The 22,312-nt window shown below is 42.6% G+C and overlaps 1 protein-coding gene across 1 annotated transcript in view; it reads left to right on the top strand.

The window, feature by feature from the left end:
* Positions 1-22,312, top strand: part of GUCY2C (guanylate cyclase 2C) — a 203,328-nt gene that overhangs the window by 129,894 nt on the left and 51,122 nt on the right. The window contains exons 17-20 of the mRNA XM_033932825.1: positions 10,201-10,333; positions 13,099-13,236; positions 16,687-16,772; positions 20,548-20,639. Of these exons, the coding sequence (XP_033788716.1) occupies positions 10,201-10,333; positions 13,099-13,236; positions 16,687-16,772; positions 20,548-20,639 (449 nt within the window). The remainder of the gene's footprint in view (positions 1-10,200; positions 10,334-13,098; positions 13,237-16,686; positions 16,773-20,547; positions 20,640-22,312) is intronic.

Consider the following 22,312-nt stretch of genomic DNA (forward strand, 5'->3'; position numbering starts at 1 on the left):
CGACTAGAAAGGATCTGGAACAAATCAGGTGAAATATCCGACAGGAATAATTGGAGATCAAACATAAAGGAATATAAACAATTGATAAAAGATAAAAGGAAAAAATTCTACTCAACCAAAATATATACATCCAACACAAGCTCAAAAGGAATTAACACTCATGAATTGTTCAATCTAGTAAAAAATTTATTTGATACCACACGCCACAGTCAATCAACGCACGGCATAAAACTTCCATCAGCAGATGAGCTAGCACAACACTTTAACTCAAAAATTGTGAACCTAAGGAAACAACTGCCCAACAAACAACACAGTATGAACAGCAAATAGCCAACACACACGAAACGAAACACCAGTGGATATGTATTGGAACTCCTTTCAGGACCTAGAATGGAACAACTTCATAAAACTCTACAATAAATATACCAAATCAACTGCATCCTAGATCCCTGTCCACCCCAACATAATTGAAAGCAGCCCCCTTTAGACTTTAAGATAACACTATGGACTCATATGTCCAACAATTTCAAAAACGGAAAATTCCTATCAAAAAATGGTCACATTATAATCACCCCAATCCCAAAAAATCATAAACTACCACTAACTTCAGCAACCAACTATAGACCAGTAGCATCCATCCCATTTTTTTGTAAAAATAATGGAAGGCTTGGTACAAACCCAACTGATGGACTACCTAGATCGGTTCTCACTGCTACATGAAACCCAGTCAGGCTTCAGACTCTGTTCAGCACTGAGACAGTCATAGCAGCAATCTTTAGAATACTTACGTAACTCTATTTAGTAAGGGCCACAAAGCCTTAGTGATGCAATTCAACATGAGCTCAGCCTTCGACTTGGTAGATCACAAAAAACTACTACAATGCTTAGATTCAATCGGCATCGGAGGCGAAGTGCTGAACTGGTTCCGAGGTTTCCTTACGACCCGCACCTATCAAGTTCGCTTCAACTACAATCTCTCTAAAACATGGAGAAACCCATCAGGCGTTCCACAAGGGTCCCCACTATCCCCACTACTCTTCAACGTCTACATAGCTTCACTAGGCACAAAGCTAACCCAGCAAGGCATAAAAGTATTCAGCTACGCAGACGACTTCACAATCATAATCCCATTTACAGCATCCCCCTCCGAAATCACACCAACAGCAACTGAAGCGCTAAACACGATGGATCAATGGACTACAGATTTCAAACTGAAGCTCAATTCAGAAAAAACTAAATTCTTCATAGCCTCGCCACACGCACAGAACACGACAATATCATTACACATTAACAATCTAAACTACCCCATTCAACCAACGATGAAGATTCTAGGAGTAATACTAGACCAAGGACTAACCATGAAGGACCACATAAACTCCTTAATCAAAAGAGGGTTTTTCACTCTCTGGAAACTTAAGTCCATTAAGGCGTACTTCCACACTTCAGCTTTTAGAATTCTAGTACAATCCCTAATACTAAATCACCTGGACTACTGCAATATCACCCATCTGACAATCCCCCAGAAGCAAATGCAAAGACTACAACTGATACAAAATGCAGCAGTCAGGATGATCTTCGGGCTGAAGAAGTCCGATCACATAACCCCTTCCTACCGACTCCTACACTGGTTACCGATGGAGGCGCGCACGAAGTTCAAGCTAGGATGTCTCTGCTTCAAGGTACTAAATGGTCTAGCCCCAAAATACATTACAGACCTCTTCTCATTCCCAACCAACAGACATGAAAGAAAAACACACATGAAATTTATCTCCCCACCGGCTAGAGGGTGCAAATATAAGAGACACCATCAACAACTGCTATCATATCAAGCTTCCATATGGGGTAAAGACCTAGAAAAACTAATTGCGCACACAAACAACTATGAAGAATTCAGAAAACACCTAAAAACTTATCTATTCTTGAAATACCTAGGTAACGAACCGGAACATCAACCCCCCTCGTAACATCACCACACACCTGAACTTGCAACTGTTAACCCCAAACCCCTAATCACTAAACATGAACACTATATGAACTTACAGAATATTTCTACTTCTGTGTAAACAACTTGGCGCTTCCTGGCCTTGCAACACACAAATGTTTAAGATGTAAGTAGATTAAACGGAAGAGCCCTCAGTAACACAGCCACCCACCGGAGAACCAGTGGAAAAGGCTGTCACATGGCTTACACCCAAACGAGTGTTAACTGTGAAACATCCCCGGGCTCTACTCCGTATTTTTTATAATAAAGTGCACCCAACAGTGCTAAGTGTGAAAAAAGATATACATAAATCAAAAAAACACACTTTACCATTCACTACGATTGTCTCTGCCCCTTGTCCTGCTTTGTCAATCCTTGCTGTGCTGGATGATTTGGATGGTCACAGCACAGCCCAGCTGTTCCTGAAGAAGGGGGTGTGCACCCCCGAAACGGAGTCCTGTTGGACGAAGAATATCTTTGCTGGTTGTTTGTCTTCACGGAGAAACTAAGTACTTCCTGTTGTTTTTTGCTTGGCTGGACTTGGACGTTTTTGGCCCCCTGGACAAGGGGCAGAGACAATCGTAGTGAATGGTAAAGTGTGTTTTTTTGATTTATGTATATCTTTTTTCACACTTAGCACTGTTGGGTGCACTTTATTATAAAAAATACGGAGTAGAGCCCGGGGATGTTTCACAGTTAACACTCGTTTGGGTGTAAGCCATGTGACAGCCTTTTCCACTGGTTCTCCGGTGGGTGGCTGTGTTACTGAGGGCTCTTCCATTTAATCTACTTACATCTTAAACATTATTGATAGGTTGGTTAATGTAGTTGAACCGTCTCTGCTTTTGTCTCTCTCCCTTGTCTAGTTCCTTTTCTTGGGGTTTGGGAGGTTTTTTGCTGTTGGATTTGTCTATTTACCTTCCAATTTTTTCAGGTTTTTCTGATTTCTTTAGGCTCATTGTACTGCAGCATCTGCATGATTATGTGCTCAGGTGGGCATTTTTAGTGTGCACAATTGACCTGATTCGAGCTATAGGTGAACATGGGGGACACGTCATTGCAAGGGAGGAGAAGTCAATTGATTTATTTTATGTTCTGTTTTTACTACAGGGCAGAGGCACTGAAACAGATTCTCAGTGCAGCAGTAGTAGTGGCAGGATTCTCTTCTGTCTTCATGGTGTTTCGCAGTACTGAGGCTTATATGGATGATGCGGGGACGGTGACGGGGCGGTGAATGGGATGGCAGTGACAGTGACGGAGCGGTGAAGTGGATGGCAGTGACGGTGACGGGGCATTGAAGGGAATGGCGGTGATGGGGCGGTGAAGGGGATGGTGAGCCGGTGACGGGGACAGATCATTCTCTAACCAGGGGTAGGCAATTCCGGTCCTCGAGAGCCGGAGCCAGGTCAGGTTTTCAGGATATCCACAATGAATATGTATGAGATGGATTTGCATGCACTGCCTCCTTGAGATGCAAATCTATCTCATGCTTATTTATTGTGGGTATGCTGAAAACCTGACTTGGCTCCGGCCCTCGAGGACCAGAATTGCCTACCCTTGGTTTAAACTGACTGTTACAGGTTTAATTATCTCTCCAAATTGTAGGTTAATAGGAGCAGAAATTGAGTTCTTACCATCTTCTGTGGATGGTGCCAGTAAACTGGCTGCAGTGGGAGTCTCACCTCCCAACAACTCGGCTCCCACTACTCCTCCGGGGTTCTCCGGCTGTCCCTCTCTCCAGGTTTGCAGGAGTACCTCTCATTTCACATAGTTTCCACTCTCAGGCTGAAGAGGAGTCTGAATTTCAACCGACCTAAGAGAAGCCCGATCCTTGCTGAGGTTCCACTGAAGACTCTGGTGTTCCTCCCAAAGCCGGTAGGGTCCCTCTCTGATGATGTGCGAATCCCGCATCCAGCATTTTCTGTATTAGATTCCCGGAGCTCGCAGCTGCCGGAGGATTCAGCCGCGTAGCTCCCTTCCTCTTCCCCATTAGATGGCAGGAAAGCTTTCCAAGCGGCCAAAGCCATAAGAACAGCACCCGAGGCCAAGCAGGCCTGGCTTTTGCAGCGTTGAGGAAGCAGGTAGAAATTGGTGGTGGCAGTGGCTTGGAGGGGGCAGTGAGAAAGAAAGAAAGAAAGAAAGGGGGCAGGGAGAGAGAAAGAAATAAAGACAGACAGAAGGGGGGGCAGGGAGAGAGAAAGAAAGAAGGGAGCAGAGAGAGACAGAGAGAAAGAAAAGGGGGCAGGGAGAGAGGAAGAAAAATTTGGACTCATGGAGGGACAAAGAGAGATGTTGATTGGGGAATGGGATGAGGTCTGGAGGAGAGAAAGCACCTAGGAAGCAGAAAGAAGGGAAAAAATATTGGATGCACAGTCAGAAGGAAATGCAACCAGAGACTCATGAAATCACCAGACAACAAAGGTATAAAAAATTATTTTATTTTTAATTTAGTGATCAAAATGTGTCCGTTTTGAGAATTTATATATGCCGTCTATATTTTGCACTATGGCCCCTTTTATTAAACCACAATAGCGGTTTATAGTGCAGGGAGTCTATCAAGTTTCAAGTTTATTAATATTTGATGAATCGCTTAATCGGTTTGCTAAGCGATGTACAAAATTATAAAAAAAGAATAGAAATACAAAACTAATCAAATAACAAAATATCTAACAACAAGACAAATGACAAATATTTAACAACAAGACAAACTTGAATTGAGAGAGAGGAGGGGAAGTTACAACTTTTTCATTATGGAGAAAAAACAAAAAGGGGAAGAACAAAAGGGGACGGGGGAGTTAAAAGTCTAAGTATAAAAAATGAAGCTAAAATTTAAATGTTAAAAGCATCTTTAAAAAGATGAGTTTTCAGACATTTTTTAAAGGAGGTGGGATCTTTTTCATTTTTAATATATTGTGGTAATGAGCAGTGGCGTACCAGGGGGGGCATGGGGGGCGGTCCGCCCCGGGTGCCAAGCCCTGAGGGGGTGCTCCCAGTCCGGTCCGGTTCCCCCCCCCCGCGCCGGGTGTCGCGTCTGGAAACAGCCTGCAGCAAGATCGCGATGCCAGCGATCTTTGCCTGCTTCGGCTGTTTCCTCCGCCACGGTCCCGCCCCTCCTCTGATGTCAGAGGAGGGGCGGGATCGCGGCGGAGGAAACAGCCGAAGCAGGCAAAGATCGCTGGCATCGCGATCTTGCTACAGGCTGTTTCCCCAGGGAAATGAAGCGGGGAGACCGGGGGAATGAGCAGTGCTTCGTGGTGGTGGTGGTGGTGGGGCCGAGCAGTCCTTCGAGGTAGTGTGGGGGGGGGGCAGCAGGCCTTCAAGGTGGGGCGGGCAGGCAGACCTTGTGGGGGGGGGGGAGACAGGCCTTCAAGGGGGACAGGCAAGCCTTCGGGGGGGGGACAGGCCTTCAAGGGAGGGCACAGGCCTTCAAGGGGGGGACAGGCTTTCAAGGGGGGGATAGGCAGGCAGGCCTTCAAGGGGGGACAGGCCTTCGAGGGGGGGGTGTAGGTCTTCAGGGGGGGTGCAGGCCTTCGGGGAGGGGGAGCAGGCCTTCAAGGGGGGGCAAGACTTCAGGGGGGGCAGGCCTTCGAGGGGGGTGTAGGCCTTTGGGTGTAGGCCTTCGGGGGGGTGCAGGCCTTCAAGGGGAGGACAGGCCTTCAGGGGGGGCAGACCTTCAAGGGGAACAGGCAGGCAGGCCTTCGGGGGGGTGCAGGCCTTCAGGGGGGGTGCAGGCCTTCAGGGGGGGTGCAGGCCTTCAAGGGGGGGACAGGCCTTCAGGGGAGGGGGGGCCCTGGTGGAGAAGTACACGGAGGGAAGGGGGAGGGTTTCAAAGAGACGTGTATATGCCGGACTTTGGGTGGGAAGAAATAATGGGTCTGAAAATAGAGGAGAGAGAGAGAGGTGATGAACATGGGTTTTAGGGAGGAAAAGAACAGAAAAGGAGAGAAGTTGGACACAAGGGATGGTGTGGAGGGGGGTGATAGAGATACTGATTAAGAGAGTAGTTGGGAAAAGAAAGGGAGAGATGGTGGACCCAGGGGTGGTGGGGAAGGAGGGAGAGCTGCTGGATGAAAGGGTAGTTAAGAAAAGGTGGATCTGTGGAGGGAGACAAAAAAAGGAAAGATGCCAGACATCCGGGGGAGGAAAGGGAAACGGAAGGGGAGGACAGAGATGGCAGATGGATGGTTAGCACGGAGAAAAAAGAAAGAAGGAGACCCTGGCAAGCAAGTTATCAGAAGACAACCAGAGCCTTGGACCAACAAGATTTGAAAAATAACCAGACAACAAAAAGGTAGAAAAACTAATTTTATTTTCTGTTTTGTGATTACAATATATCAGATTTGAAATGTGTATCCTGCCAGAGCTGGTGTTAGACTGCAAACGTGAGCTAGGATTTAACAGAGAGAGGAAAAGTCCTTTTTGTTTCTTTATTTTATTTACACCACAGCGCCAGTGTGGTTAGGAGAAGCCAAAGGGGGGTGAAAAAGCTATAAAATAAACCCACCAGGATGTTTGAAAAAAACACCCAATTGGGCAGGAAAATCGAATCGATAAACCAATTCAATAGGCTGAATCGAATCGAAATTTTTTTTCCTGAATCTGGCAGCACTAGTTTGCGCTACTGTCTTAGACTTTAGGACCTGGGATTGGGGAGAGTTGGCATCCTCAGTACTTTATAATGCAAGTGAAATGAGGATTTGGTCACATTTTTTGAAGGGTCTGCACTTTTGAAGGGTCTGCAGAAGAAAAATATTGTATAGGCCGGGGACATGAGACAGCAGGAAATGGGAACTTTTCTTCCTTCTATTTTTGTGAATGGCAAGGCTGAGGATGTCAGAGAGTTCAGTTAAAATATGTGCTTTATAAGAAAACATAATAATGTGTTTTATAAAGTTTATAACATTGCTGGCCTACCCGGTGAGGTGTTCCTAGTGGTGGTGGTGGCAGCGTGTCAATGTGTTGAGAGGAAGAGGTGATCTGGGAAATTGTGCTGAGCAAACTCCGGGCCCATTTCCACCCCCAGTTAGTCCACTCCACTCAACTGGTTCACACACTGAGTGGGTCTTTGGGTGTTGTTACTGGGTAGTTGTTTTGGGATTTCTTCTGGTCCAAGGAAGGAAACTTTGTTAACCTTAGCACTGACCTACAGAATATGTTTGTAACAGCGCTGCTTGTGTGGGATTAGTCTATGTAGTGATCGAAAGAAAAAACCAGACCTTTGCACATTTTTGCACTATATGGTGGGTGTATGAGGAGATTCACATTTCTTGCACAGCTAAGTCCTTGTGAAGTTACCTTGTTCTTTCTGTATTTGACATCTAGCAAGGTCTCTGTTTGGAAGGAAAGATCTAAGCTTAAAAATGAAGTGGCCAGAAATTATGGTAAAAGCAGATAGCATTGCTGATTTTAAGAAAGGTTTGGACAAATTCCTGGAGGAAAAGTCCATAGTCTGTTATTAAGACATGGGGGAAACATCTGCTTGCCCTGGATCGGTAGCATGGAATGTTGCTACTCTTTGGGTTTTGACCAGGTACTAGTGACCTGGATTGGCTTCCATGAGAATGGGTTACTGGGCATGATGGACCATTGGTCTGACCCAGTTAGGCTATTTTTATGTTATGTTCTCATCTGTAGGGGCCTTTGTTTTCACTTATTTTAATGTATTTTTTTTCTGAGAACTTATCAGTGTTTTTTATAATGGGAACAAAAATGGAAGATAATTAATGTGTGTGGAATGGGGGGATAACTAATTTCTTCAGCTAAATAATTCAATCCACCTCAACCAGACATAGGAGAACTCACGCACCATTCACACACCCTCCAACCAAAAACGTCAAAAGAAAAAAACAGTTCGACAACCTCCTAGCCATTCGAGCTGCAACACTCGACCCCCAACTCTACAACCTATTGACCTCGACCACAAACTACAAAACCTTCAAAAAAGAAATAAAAACCCTACTATTCAAAAACACATAAAACCGAACTAACACAATCAGAACTGTCCCAAGCATCACCTGCAACTACTCCATATGTACTTCTGATGTTATGACAATTCAGACATAATTTGTTATGTTATGGTATGTTTGGAATAATGGCTACATATATGAGGTTCAATAAAAGAAAATTTTCACTGCCTGTTTCTATTATGACCATTTATTCAGTTTCATGGTTATTACAAAAAATATTTTTTTACATGGGGGGGTGTCAAAAAATTATGGGCCCCGGGTGCCACATACCCTAGGTAATGAGTTCCACCATTGGGGGCCCATTACGGAAAACATGAAAGTAGTGCGGGGCATTCAGCGCAGCTCCCTGTGCTAAAAACTGCTATCGTGGTTTAGTAAAAGGGGAGGGGGTATATTTGTTTATTTTTGTATAGTTGTTACTGAGGTGACATTGCATATTTTAAAGTCATCTGCCTTGACCTCTTTGAAAAAACCCTGAATATAAATTATAATTTGGGATTTAGGGGTACTGATTGACAGAACCCTAAAGCCTTCGGCTCAATGCGCGGCAGCGGCGAAGAAAGCTAATAGGATGTTGGGTATGATTAAGAAGGGGATCACGAGTAGATCGGAAGAAGTAATAATGCCACTTTATAGAGCAATGGTCAGACCGCAATTGGAATACTGTGTACAACACTGGTCTCCATACCTCAAGAAAGACATAATTCTGCTGGAGAGGGTACAGAGGCGAGCCATGAAACTTGTCAAGGGATTGGAGAATTTGAGCTACAAAGAACGCCTTAGGAAATTGGGACTATTTACCCTCGAGCAGAGAAGACTGAGAGGGGATTTAATTGAGACTTTTAAAATAATAAAAGGATTTGATATACTAGACCAAGAAGCAGTATTACTAACTTTTTCAGATGTGACACGGACAAGAGGTCATGGACTGAAACTGAGTGGCAGCAGGTTCAGGACGGATATCAGGAAGTACTTTTTTTACACAGCGCGTGGTGGGAATTTGGAATGCTCTCCCGGAGGATGTTGTGACAGAGATTACTGTTCTGGGATTCAAGCGCAAGTTGGATGCACACCTTCTTGCAAATCATATTGAGGGCTATGGTATATCTGGGTCTCCATTCGGCAGTACCTAAAGGGGCCGCTGCGTGTGCGGAGCACCGGACTGGATGGACCTCGGTCTGATCCGGTGAAGGCTTTTCTTATGTTCTTATAATTAACATTTTCTCTGTGTACAGTGTGCTTTGTTTTTTAAAAAAAATTATATTGTTGGTAGATCATTTTGGCTTGGTCATTTTAAAAGTAGCTTGTAAACCAAAAAAGTATGGGCACCCCTGAACTAAACTATCAGTGGACCTACCAGAACCCCTGAACTCCTTGGATATCAAAGGATGGGTCTCCATTGCCTTGGTTACACACAAATTTGCTTTTCTGTAAACAGCATAAACGTATTCCCAAAGTAAAACTTGAGACAGAACTGACAAGGATACAGAATGGGAAAATAAACCCTTATTGAATCGAGATGTGTAACTGCCCTCAAGATCGCAAGAGATTTGTTAAGAACATAAAAATTGCCGCTGCTGGGTCAGACCAATGGTCCACCCTGCCCAGCATTCCGCTCATGCAGGGCCCCAAGGTCAAGACCAGTGCTCCAAATGAGTCCAGTCTCACCAGTTTGTCCAACTTTGTCTTGAAACCCTGGAGGGTGTTTTCCCCTATAACAGACTCCAGAAGAATTGGTTGAAAAAAATTTGAAAATGAATTACTAACAATATTACTACTATCTATAGCGCTGCTAGACTTACACAGAGCTGCAGATTAACATGTAAGAGACAATCCCTGCTCAATAGAGCTTACAATCTAATTAAAACAGACCAATAGAACAAATAAGGGTTAGATAATTTCTCATAGAGCGAATGATAAAACAGACATGAGTACTTTACAACTGAATGAGAGTTAGGAGTTAAGAGTTTAATTGATAAAGTGTGCTTGGGAAAGATAAATGGAAGGTGTGGGGCTTAAAATTTAAATAAGAAAATTAAATGGATGCGTTTAGACATCTCTTTTGTATCTTTTTGGCTAATTTATGTCTTCTGTCCTCTTTGTTTCCTCACATCTCCTGTTTGTGCCTTTCTTTGGACACATTTCTGTTCATTTTTGTGCCATATTATGCTCTGTCTCTTTTGCCATTACATCATCTTTAAGATCCTCTCATCTTCCTGTGCTTCTTATCACTTCCTGTTCTTTCCATTACAGGGGATGTCCTACCTTCATTCCAGTAAAACAGAGGTCCATGGCCGCCTTAAATCTACCAACTGTGTGGTGGACAGTCGAATGGTGGTGAAGATCACTGATTTTGGCTACAATTCCATTCTACCCTCAAGGAAGGGTGAGAGAAGCTGAACAAGACATTTTTAGATACAATTAGCTTAGAAATATCAAATAGTCAGTAGAATTTGGTTGGCTTGAGATAGATGCAAACAGCTGAGGACCCTCAATACAATGTACTTGCCAGTTTAGAAATGTTCAGTACAAGGTGTGTGTGTGGATGGATTGGTGGATGGATAGCTAGATAGATAGGTTCTTCAAAAAGTTTCTGTACTTTCATATTTTTCTGGGAATTGGTTGGGCAGGAGAAGTGGTAAGAGGGTATGTCGTAGAATGTCATGTGACTAGTCAGTCATGCAACAGGGTGATTATATGGAAAAGTGAAGTAGTTTGCTTTTGAGATATTTAATATACAGTGTTTAAAAAAAATAAAAGTATGGAAACTTTTTGAAGATCCCTCAAAAAGTTATGTAATTTGTATTCTGCCTATATCCTGAGAAGATCCCACAGAAGCCTTCATGATTAGAACTTTAAAACAAACTTAAACACTATAAGATACAAAGGTTTCTTGAATACATTGAATAGTCTCGTAAATACGATCAAAATAAAAGATCCTAGGAGTTTGGATATCTTCATAGAGTTTCCTCTTTGTAGTGTTATAATGGGGGTCTCGGGTCCACATGGTAGTTTAGCAATCTCCATAGGTTTGCAGGAAGTGTGAGAGAATCTCAGAGTTACATGTACAATCCAAGGCTAATTGACAGCATATTTTGAAACTTAGCATAATACTAATTTTAATAGCACTATTGGATGTATGCAGCACTGTAAGATGGTGATAAGTCCCTTCTCTGAAGAGCATACTCTGTGAGTACCTAAGACAATGGTAGATAAAATTACATGCTCAAGGTATGTCGGTAGGGGAAGCATAATTTGAGCCCTGTCTTTGCTGGTTCTCAACCCATGGCTTGAGTAACTAGACCATACTTTCTCCTTTTAGTAACATTAGGACAAAATCATTTCTGTTTCTGCCTAGAGAATTTTGACAGACTGAATTGTACAACCATGACACCAGGAATAGTTTCTCTGCTCTTAAGTGTCTTGGATTATTTAATTTTCCTCAGCGGTTACTGATTCATCTGAGAAAAGGCATCCTCAAAAACTCAGTTCTCATATATTAGGAACACTGGAGCAATGTAGTGGCTTAAAGGAAGGTGGCCCCTTACTGAGTCACTGATATTACTTTCTGCAGCATACATTGGGTTAAGTAAAGCCAAATAGAGGGAGCACTAAGTTAGGTGCCATTTAGAGAATAGTGCTTAGCATTAGGATTTGTGCCCAACTGAAACCTGGTGTAAATCCCTGCACCTAATTTAGGCACTGATCTGCCATTTGCTATAACACTGCGCAAATTGTAGGAACACCCCTGGTCCGGCCATGCCTCCTTTTCAGATCCATATGTAAGAATTTACATGTGCTTCTTTATAAAACGCTAACTAGGAAGATGTGCGCATAATTCAAATTGTTGCCAATTAACACTGCAAATTGATTATTAGTTGCCAATTATAGAGGTTGATAATTCAATTCAATTGCACACACAAATTGGGTGCATGCAATTTTGAGCACTATTTATAGAATCTGGGGGATTAAGGACAATTCTGTAACCATACATCTGAAGTTACATGCACCTTGTGCGTATAAAAGCCACAAGAAGTGCCACTTGCATGTACAATTGTAAGGTGGGTGAACATGTGGGCAGAACATTGGCATGTCTTCCATTTAACTGTATTAATTTTAAAATTTATAGTCCACATATATCTATGTGGATTACATCATTCTATACATAGTTCAATTACAATACAAAACATAAAAACATCTACAAATAGATTGATGTATTCAGTTTCCATAAAACGATTACAAATAAAATAGCTAATACTTAAAGGAGCCTGAAGAAAGGTGCCAGTCGCACGTCGCTCAAAGCACGGCACCGCTTTGAGAGTCGCGGTCTGCGTCAAAGATAGGTATGAGAAATGTAGGCCAGCATTATTCTATACCTATCTTTGGTGTAGAATAATGTTTAGTGGCTCAGCCCCGCCCATAACCATGCTTCTTTTGGTGTTCAGTGCAAGTGAGCGTCTGAGTAGACGCGATTCAGGCGCCTTTGTGTTGTAGGCACCTCCCAGCGCCTACTTTTTTTTTCTTAATTAGTTTTTAATTGTTTTTTAATGACATAGCCAGTTACTGCGCCGTTAATGGCCAATTAAAACCCTTAACTTAGGCGTCATTCAAGCACCTACTGGCACCTTCCGAATGGTGCCATTTTGAGAATCCAGCCTCACAAACAAATGTGTTTTCAATAATCTTTAAAATTATATTTGACGCACACAACCAACAGATGCCTAGAAGATTATTTCACCACGGAGAAGTAATACATATAAACTCACAATGTATAGAATAAATTATGAGTATTTTTTGTAACTCGCTCAGAACTGCAGGATGTAGCGAGAAAGAAACATTTTTAAATTAATAAAATATATATATATCACTTGCATGTGCTGCTTGCCACACTTAGGCGTGCCAATTTGCTCTTGCCATAACTGGATGTGTCTACATTTAAGTTTGCCAATGTCTGTTTACACTAGAAAAGACATGCCTCAGACTGCACTGGGGCACCTGCATCTACGCAGCTCTTTGTAGAATCACACCCATTGTTTCTTGGAACTCCCCCATCCAGGTACAAATCAGACCCAGCCCTTGTTAGCATTCTGAGTGTATTTCTAGACCTGGGCTTAGCACCAGCCTTAATGCTGCCTCTGTTTTTCCTGTCAGACCTCTGGATGTCACCTGAGCACCTCCGTGAATATGGCCTCTCTCAAAAGGGTGATGTGTACAGCTTTGGAATCATTGCCCAGGAAATCATACTCAGGAAGGAGACCTTCTACAAAGAGCACTACCAGAACCCTAATGGTAAGAACTAGTCTGAATGTCCTTTAACCTTTGTACCCCATTTCAAATAATAGGCAAGATAATAGTGAAAAGTATAAAGCAAAATATGTGGTGAATATTTTTATGGCTCAGATGATCAGCTTGTGATATCTATTCCCTTAAAATACTTTAATTTTGTGCTGTATAACATTACAACTAGGGATCTGTCTGAAGGTTTGAAGCCAGTGAGAGGCACCTGGGGCGGTGGCACCCCCTCCCCCGCCCTCTTCTTTGCCTTCTTCTCCGCCCTCCCCTTTCTCCTCCCCCACCCCCTCCTGCTGCGTGTGACCCCCTTCCTTTTACCCGTACCTCTGTAACGTTCCTGGCGTGAGCAGCAACCCCCAAGCTGCTGTCACGTCAACATTGGCTCTTCCTCTGATGTTACTTCCTAGGTCAGAGTTCAAGAAGTGATGTCAGAGGAACAGCTGACGCCGGCACAGCAGCAGGTTGGGGGGTTGCTGCTCACACCAGGAATGTTACAGAGGTACGGGGGAAGGGAAGTGGTGCACACACGTGGCAGTGGGGGCAGGGAAGGAGCGGGAGGGATGGAGGGGAGGATGGGTGCCTGAGCCCTCACCATGATGGCACCCGGGATAGACCACCCTCCCCCATCGTCCCCACCCCACTACTCTACTGCACAGAGCTACTGTGATTCTCATAACCAGAAATTAAGCTAGTATTTACCTGACACATGGAGGGGCATTTTTGAAAGAATGTCCAAGTCAGAAGTGGAACGTCTTGCTCATAACATCCAGCAAAAATGTCCATCTCACAGCTATTTTTAAACAAGAAAAATGTTGGGATTTCCTGTTCAAAAATATGTGAGAATGTTCTTGCACTGAAAATGTTCAAAATAAACATTTTCCAAAATGAAATGGTCAAAATAGTAACACCAAAAAAACAGGCATAAATACATCTGTCTGGCATCATTTATTCAAAAATGGCTACACAAACATCCCTGCAGAATAGAGGGGCAGCCTAGTAGTCAGTGGGCCTTAATTTTGTTATATGTTATTGAGAGCCCTTTAGGAACAGAAAAAAAACCACCTACTGTACCTCAATGTACAACACTACAATGACCATCACGCTTGCAGGTGTCTTCCAAATTCAGGTACAGCTTGATGAAATTTAATGTGGACCAATTCAAAGGGCTCCTTTTACAAAGGCGCGCTGGTGGTTTAACTTGCGTAATACCACGCGCTAAATTGCCGGCCGTGCTAGCTGCTACCGCCTCCTCTTGAGCAGGCGGTAACTTTTAGGCCAGCACAGGAGTTAACACGTGATGAAAAGTCGTGCGCGTTAACTCCGCTAGCGCGCCTTTGTAAAAGGAGCCCAAAGTGATGCACATTGGTAAGAGTAATCCAAATCATAGATGCTGAGGTCTAACTTGGGGGTCAAGAAAAAGATCTGAGCGTCATCGTGGACAATACAATGAAGCTTTCTGTCCAATGTATGGCGGTAGCCAAAAAAGCAAACAGGATGCTAGGAATTATTAGAAGAGGGATGGTAAATAAGACTAAGAATGTTATAATGCTTCTGTATCGCTCAATGGTGCGACCTCCTCTTGAGCATTACATTCAGTTCTGGTCTACTTATCTCAAAAAAGATATAGCGGTACTAAAAAAGGTTCAAAGAAGAGTGGCCAAGATGATAAAGGGGATGGAACTTCTCTCGTATGAGGAAAGGCTAAAGAGGTTAGGGCTCTTCAGCTTGGAAAAGAGACGGTTGAGGGGAGATATGATTGAAGTCTACAAAATCCTGAGTGATGTAGAATGGGTATAAGTGGATCGATTTTTTACTGTATCAAGATTTATTAGGGGGCACGCAGTGAAGTTACAGAGTAATACTTTTTTTAAAAAATGTGTTTATTAAGGAACAATGCACAGAAGCAATACAGAAAGGTCATACAAGAAGGTACAGGAGAGTAATACCAAACCACAGGAGAGTAATACTTTTAAAAGCAATGGGTGGAAATATTTTTTCACTCAGAGAATAGTTAAACTCTGAAACACATTGCCAGAGGATGTAGTAAGAGCAGTTAATGTAGCTGGTTTTAAAAAAAATGTTTGGACAAGTTCCTGGAAGAAAAGTCTATAGTCTGCTATTGAGAAAGATATGGGGGAAGCCACTGTTTGCCCTACATCGGTCAACTAAACTGGTGGAATTATTTAAATGTGTCTATTAAATGATATTGTTTCAAACATCAAACAAAAGAAAAAAGACAGTCCAAATATTCTAGTATCTTATATTCTTGAGGACAATAGCTTAAAGAAATGTGTTATAATCAGTCCCAATCACATGTCTTATAACCAGGAACCATCAGAAGCGGCACTCCATTATGTAACTAGCACAGGTGGTTATAGAGATTTTAAACCGCTATGCTTCTTCATAGGCTCTGGTTTAGTCTAAAAGTTCTTTTTCATACATTTTTTTAAAAGATTTTTTCAATATTAAATCATGAATTTCTCAATATAATAAATTAATTTTTGAAACTTTATCTTTGTAATTCTGGTCAAGCAGTTTGCCCTACTTAAACCAGCTGTTACTCTCAATTCAAACGAACACCGCTGACGTGTATGTTTCATTTGCATGTATTTGCATCAACTGCTTCAGGGCGTAATACTGTTGAATCGTCTGCAACAGAAAAACATTTCATTAGTATTAAGTCCCCAATTGATTCCAAAATCAATTTCCTGTCTAGATATTTGATTTTTACTTACTTTTAGTAAACTATTTAACACGGTGAACCTCGATGTTCACCTCAGCGTTTCTCTGACTGAGGATACTGCCCATTCTCCACGTCATAAATGACGCGGAACAACCTAATTGGACAATATGCTCTCAAGCTTCATACTCAAAATTACCTCATTCATAAGCTGTGATATAACATAATTTTAACTGTAAACATTCCTCCCCTCCAGTGTCAAAATGACAAGGAGCCAACTAACAAGGCAAGCCCCAATTTTTTAATGAAAACCAGCGATTACTTCAAAGATGGAAAATTTATGTCAAAGACTGCCAGTCTAGTTCAGCATTTAAGCCTTTTGGCTCTACAGTACTGAGTTCAAAAATCCATCTTGCTCTTTGTAATTGAGCAGAGACTCTATATCTAAACCTTCCCATCCCACTGTAATCTCTTCCAAACCCTCCATTTAAACTCCATGGGTTTGTGTTTATACTGTTCCCAATGATTAACTAATGGAGCTAAAGGGACATAGTTCTTAAGCCTGGATTTGTGCTCAGTCAACCTTGTTTTAACCATATGCATTGATCTTATGTTGTAAAGTTTGTCACAAGGACAGATAATCACATAAATTACACCTTTTGAAAGACATGAAGTATTGATTCTAGAATTTATGTCTATCGTAATTAAAGAGAAGTTACGAATTGTAAAATACTGTGATATTTCTTCACCATTCCTCTCTTTGTTAGAAAAACTGCACCTAGTTCAGAAGACCAATGTATGCCCTTTCCGTCCAGATCTGCATCTTGATACAGCACAAGAAACTGAGCTGGAGGTAAAACAAGGAATATCAGTTGATCTAGCTGTCCTTGTTCTTGGAGGTTAAGGCAAATATACTGTAGCTTTGTTTGGAAACTCTTAAGAAGGAGGCTTTTTGAGAAGGAACGTTACAGAGGTATGGGGGAAGGGAAACGGCATGAATGCTCAGCAGTGGGGGAGGGGGCAGAGAGGAGGACATCAAAATGAGCCCCCCCCCCGCCTCCCCCTTACAATGCCAGTACTGTGACCACTATCTCAGGTTCAGAAAGCTTTTAATAACATTTCTGTACCAAGACAGGGAGCCAACCCTGAAGTAACAAATGTTAATTATAAAAGCACATTTCTAAACTGCCTATAATGCAGGGCTGCCCAAGTCCGGTCCTCGAGATCTACTGGCAGGCCAGGTTTTCAGGATAGCCACCATGAACATGCATGAGAGAGCTTTGCATACCAAGAAGGCAGTGCAGGCAAATCTCTCTCATGCGTATTCATTGTGGATATCCTGAAAACCTGGCCTGCCAGTAGATCTCGAGGACCGGACTTGGGCAGCCCTAGCCTAATGTAACCCCTGAGACATAACAATGAGCCAATGATGACTTACTTGTATTTGTAACTATGACCTAACTGTATTAATAACTGTACTAATCTACCTGTACTAGCAACCCTATTGAACGTCCATGTCAAACTGTCCATTGTAACTTCCTGGGTAACTGACCCAACCTCTTGTAATGTAATCGGTTCATAGACAACCCCGCGAAAGACAACTGAGCGCAAGACGGAGGCGCGCGCCAAAGAAAATTACAGTTTTTAGGGGCTCCGACGGGGGGTTTTGTTGGGGAGCCCCCCCAGTTTACTTAATAGAGATTGCGCCAGCGTTGGGGGGGGTTTGGGGGGTTGTAACTCTCCACATTTTACTGTAAACTTAACTTTTTCCCTAAAAACAGGGAAAAAGTGAAGTTTTCAGTAAAATGTGGGGGGTTACAACCCCCCACGCCCCCCACAACGCCCCCCACACACCCCCGTCGTAGCCGTAAAAACTGTAATTTTCTGCGGCACGCGCCTCCGCACTGCGCTCAATTGTCTGCGCGCGCCTTTGTCTCGGCGCGCTTTTGACCTGACACCATGTAATCCAGCCTTGAATTGAATAGGTAAAGGTGGAATAGAAAGCCTGATTAACTTAACACAACATAACACATTTGTCTTATGATCAATACAGGAAGTATCTTACATATCTCCTCCTTTACTGACGCATAGCATGGGTTGTAGCGCCGGCAGCGGCGGTAAATGCTCTGACGCTCATAGAATTCCTATGAGCATCGGCGCAGTTACCGCTGCTGCTGGCGCTAAAACCCATGCTACACGTTAGAAAAGGAGGGGGATAATTAGCTACAGCAGTGGTCTCCAATAAGTGGCCGCAGTGCCGCACTCAGCCCCCAAAAGTATTCCATGGTGGCCCTCAAGCAGTTGGCTGAAATGCGTTAATTTCAGTCTTGCCCACGTGACTGCGAATTGCAACCTCAAACACTCTCTTAGGTGTGTTACTCAGGTATCTCATGTATGGAATTTTCTATTGTTGACAAACTAAAATAGAGTTTTTAAAAATATGCCCTTGAAGTGTTGTAGAATCAATATTAGTACGAGTTTTTAATGTTTAATACTCAGTCTGAACAAGCAGGTCTAAGTGGTTTACAAAATTAGTAGTATGTGTAATCTTGAAATCTTTTAGTGGCCTTCAGAGCTTTCTCATATTCACAGTATGACCCTTTACATGAAAAAGGTTGGAGAACACTGAGCTACCAGCTGTCAGTACAGTACAAATTACTCCTCTGATCCTTCATCTAACCACAGTCCAACTGAGGCGTCACTCCATTTGTGAAGATTGTCTAAAAACTACCCCAAAAATCTTGTGGAGACCTAGGTTCACTTCCCTTCTAGGCTTCTTCTTCTCTAGCTCTCTGTCCTATGCAAATTATTCTTTTCAGTTCATTTGTTAGACACTGATCAGTCTTTCCCAACATTCAGGGAATTCATTTGCCATGTATTTGAGGGATATCCCACTCCTGCTTCCTCCCATGTAGCTTTCCTTCTCAAACTACTATTTCTCACTGGCAGGATCCCCATTAGGATCCCCTAACTTTACAAAAGAGATTAGGGAACTACCCTCAGACCCAGGTATTCTCTGGTACTTCCTTTTCCTGGTGAAATTTTCCCAGGGATATTCTTCTCCCTGTAACAGGATGTAAACCCAATCACAATCATGCACCCAGTGGCGTAGCGAAGGCAGGAGGTGCCCAGGGCAGTGGCGCCCCCATGCGCACTCCTCTCCACTCCTGCACCTTCCGCGTCAACCACATCCCGTGCTCTACTCTCCCTGCTTCTTCCGCACCACACTCATGCCCTCCCTTCCCATCCCCGAACCTCTGAAAATCTTCGCCAGCACGAGCGCAAGCAACTTCTCCAGCCCTCTGATGTCATTTCCTGGCCATGACCATGAAGTGATTTCAGAGGAAGCCAGGCCAGTGCAAGCAGCAGGCTAGAAGCCGTTGCTTGTGCTGGTGAAGATTTTATGTTTAAATATATTTATTAAAGTTTTCAATAATGTGCCAGCAAACAGAACAGAAACTATTAACAGAGTTCTCATAATTGTGCACAAGATATACCTGTACCCAAACCGCCCCCCCCCACCGCCCCCAATTCCCACAAACCCACACACCATCTGCATGTCAAGAGCAATGAAAAGAGAGAAGAGGAAAATCATAAATTCAAAAGTCTACTGCGAGCATGAGGAGTAAGGTCTGGTGAAGATTTTAAATAGGTTTGGCGGGGAAGGGAGGGTGTGAGTGTGGTGTGAGGGGGAGAGGTGGTCCAACATGGCACCCTGTGAGTTCTGCCACCCTCCCCTCTTACTATGTCACTGCATGTACCTATGAGTTTGCAAAAACTGCAACAGTAAGCTCTTTTGTACCCTTGACCCAAAGAATTCTGACATCTTTTGTATCAACCAAAAATTGACTCAGATGACTACATTGGTTTCATGATAATAGACTGATACTTAATCCCAATCAGCCCAATATTCAGTTCTATTTAACCATCCCAGAATGGTTCCTGGCCAGATAAATAGCACTTAGTCAGCTAAGCACTAATATTCAGTATGAAATGGCCACTGAATATTAGCACTTAGTGGTTAATGGCTAGCCAGCTATGTCATGTGACTTGGCTGGCTAGCTGCAAATTTTAAAGTGCCAGCCTTCTATGTTTAGCGGCCAAATCAGCCACTTAAATAACCAGTCTATTTTTGACTGCTGTAAACTTAGCTGGCCAACGCTGAATATCGACTTAGCTGGTTTCGTTTATAAGAGCCACATATTCAATACCAGTCACCTGAAATGGCCCTGGGATTAAATATCTGAGCCCAACGCTGACTGCGGGAGTCAGCTTGGCTAACTCCTGTGGTCTCTGAATATCTGCCCCAATAAGTCTAAAGCCCTTATTTTTTTCAGATAAAGAAATCCAAGTGCTAGCAACGCCAATTCTATCCCATACATCTGTTCCCAAAGTATTCTTCCTAAAGATATTAGGTATAATACTAAACTCAACTTTCAATCTCATATTTCCTCAGTTGTGCAATGCTGTTTTTTTCAAACTGTACATGATTCGATCCATCAAGCTGTTCCTCGAACCATCTGCTCTTAACATCCATTCCCTGGTCATTAGTCAGACTATTGCAATGCATTCTATCAAGGTCTTAGATGCAAGCTCGAACTGAGGCTTTTGGTGTTGCTTATTCCCAGGTGTATATTCTAGTGAAGAATTGTTGGGAAGAAGATCCTGAGAAAAGGCCAGACTTCAAGAAAATTGAGAGCACGTTGGCAAAGATATTCAAGTAAGAACTGGGTGGTGCAGGCTTTGCAACTTGGTTAAGGTTACCAGATTTTTGTCTTCAAATCTGGGATGCCTGGGCAGAGCCTGGTGGGGTGGGTGGAGCAGGATGGGGCTTTCCCACTATAAAAATTATAATCTTCACCTTTCTCTCTCATCCATCCTTTCAGTCCAGCCATTTCCATCTCTCTCTCCCCCTTCCACCCCAGTTATCTCCACACCCTCTCTTCTCTGCCATTCCAGTAAACTATCTTCATCTCTCTCTTTCTCCCCCTTCCAATTCATTCATATCTACCGCTCTTCCCCTTTCCAGTCCAACTATATTTATCGCTCTCTTCTGCCTTTCCAGTTCACCTATCTCCACCTTTCCCCTCTCTCCACCAGTAAATCTTCTCCACTTCTGGATTTAGTCCAGCACTTGCACCTCTCTTTCCTGCATCTAATTCTCTCCCAGTCCTTTAATCCCTCCCCAAGGTCCCCCAAACCTCCCTTCATGGCTTGCAGCTTCTTCCCTCCAGTGTCAGCATTAGGAAGTGCTTAGAAATTACTTACCACTGGGATTGAATACTTTTTGGTATCCAGTCATTAGGAACTTTAGATACAAAAGTACTTTTAACTCCTTATGGACATATCAAGCAGCAAAACTGTGGAAAGCATTACCAACTAATATTAACCAGCAATCTAATTTGAAATGTTTAAAAAAAAAAAAAAGGCCTAAAGAAATATATATCCCATGAATTTGTTACTAATAATTCTTCAATATTGCAGCAGTAGTTTTTAAATTGTATCACCATAATTACTTATATAAACCGCTGTGAACTTCATGGAGATATTGGTGGTATACAAATAAAGATTGTATTGTATTGTATTTAAAATAAAGGCTATGAAATAGCAGGTTTGACATTAAACTGATAATCACCAGTATGACTGCATTGCTGATCAGACACCAATTCAATCCACCTGATATTCAGACTGCAGGAGGTAACTGGCTGTCTCTCACGGTCTGCGGCAAAACTTTAAATTCAATGCCAGCACATTGCATTTCTAGTTTAGATTTTGCCAGCCAAGACATAGCCAGCTAAGCCAATATTCAGCTGACTAAAATCTAGTGGTTAAAAATAGACCTGCTTTTTAGGTAGGTCTATTTGGTCGCTGTCCTACCTTTTGCAACTGATCCTTTTAGCTTCTTTTTTTTTCAGTTCAATAAAATTTTATTGGTTTTTAGAAAACAGAATAACACCAAGACAAATACAAGAGCTTCCAAGGAAGCATAGGTTATAAACCGGGTGATGACACCCATCAAGTACAGTGGTGCCTCACACAACGAACTTAATTGGTTCCAGGAGCAAGTTTGTTATGCGAAACGTTCGTTATGTGAAACGCGTTTTCCCATAAGAATACATGTAAAAAAAAATAATTCGTTCTGCAGCATAAAATATGCTAAGATGACATAAAAAAAGATAAATTTTTGGTTATTATTTTTATTTAGATACATCTAAAAACATAATTGTTTTTTAAAACAACACACATTTTTTAAATTTAAAGACAGACTAAGTAGAGTCTAATTTTACAGTGAGAGAGGGCAGAGTCTCAGCGGCAAAAACTGGGACTTAACTGTTCATTTTTTTTTTCTCTACCGTGTTTCCCCGATGATAAGGCAGGGCCATCAAATAAGAC

The sequence above is a fragment of the Geotrypetes seraphini genome, chromosome 2 (assembly GCF_902459505.1).
Source record: "Geotrypetes seraphini chromosome 2, aGeoSer1.1, whole genome shotgun sequence".
Taxonomy (NCBI): Eukaryota; Metazoa; Chordata; class Amphibia; order Gymnophiona; family Dermophiidae; genus Geotrypetes; species Geotrypetes seraphini.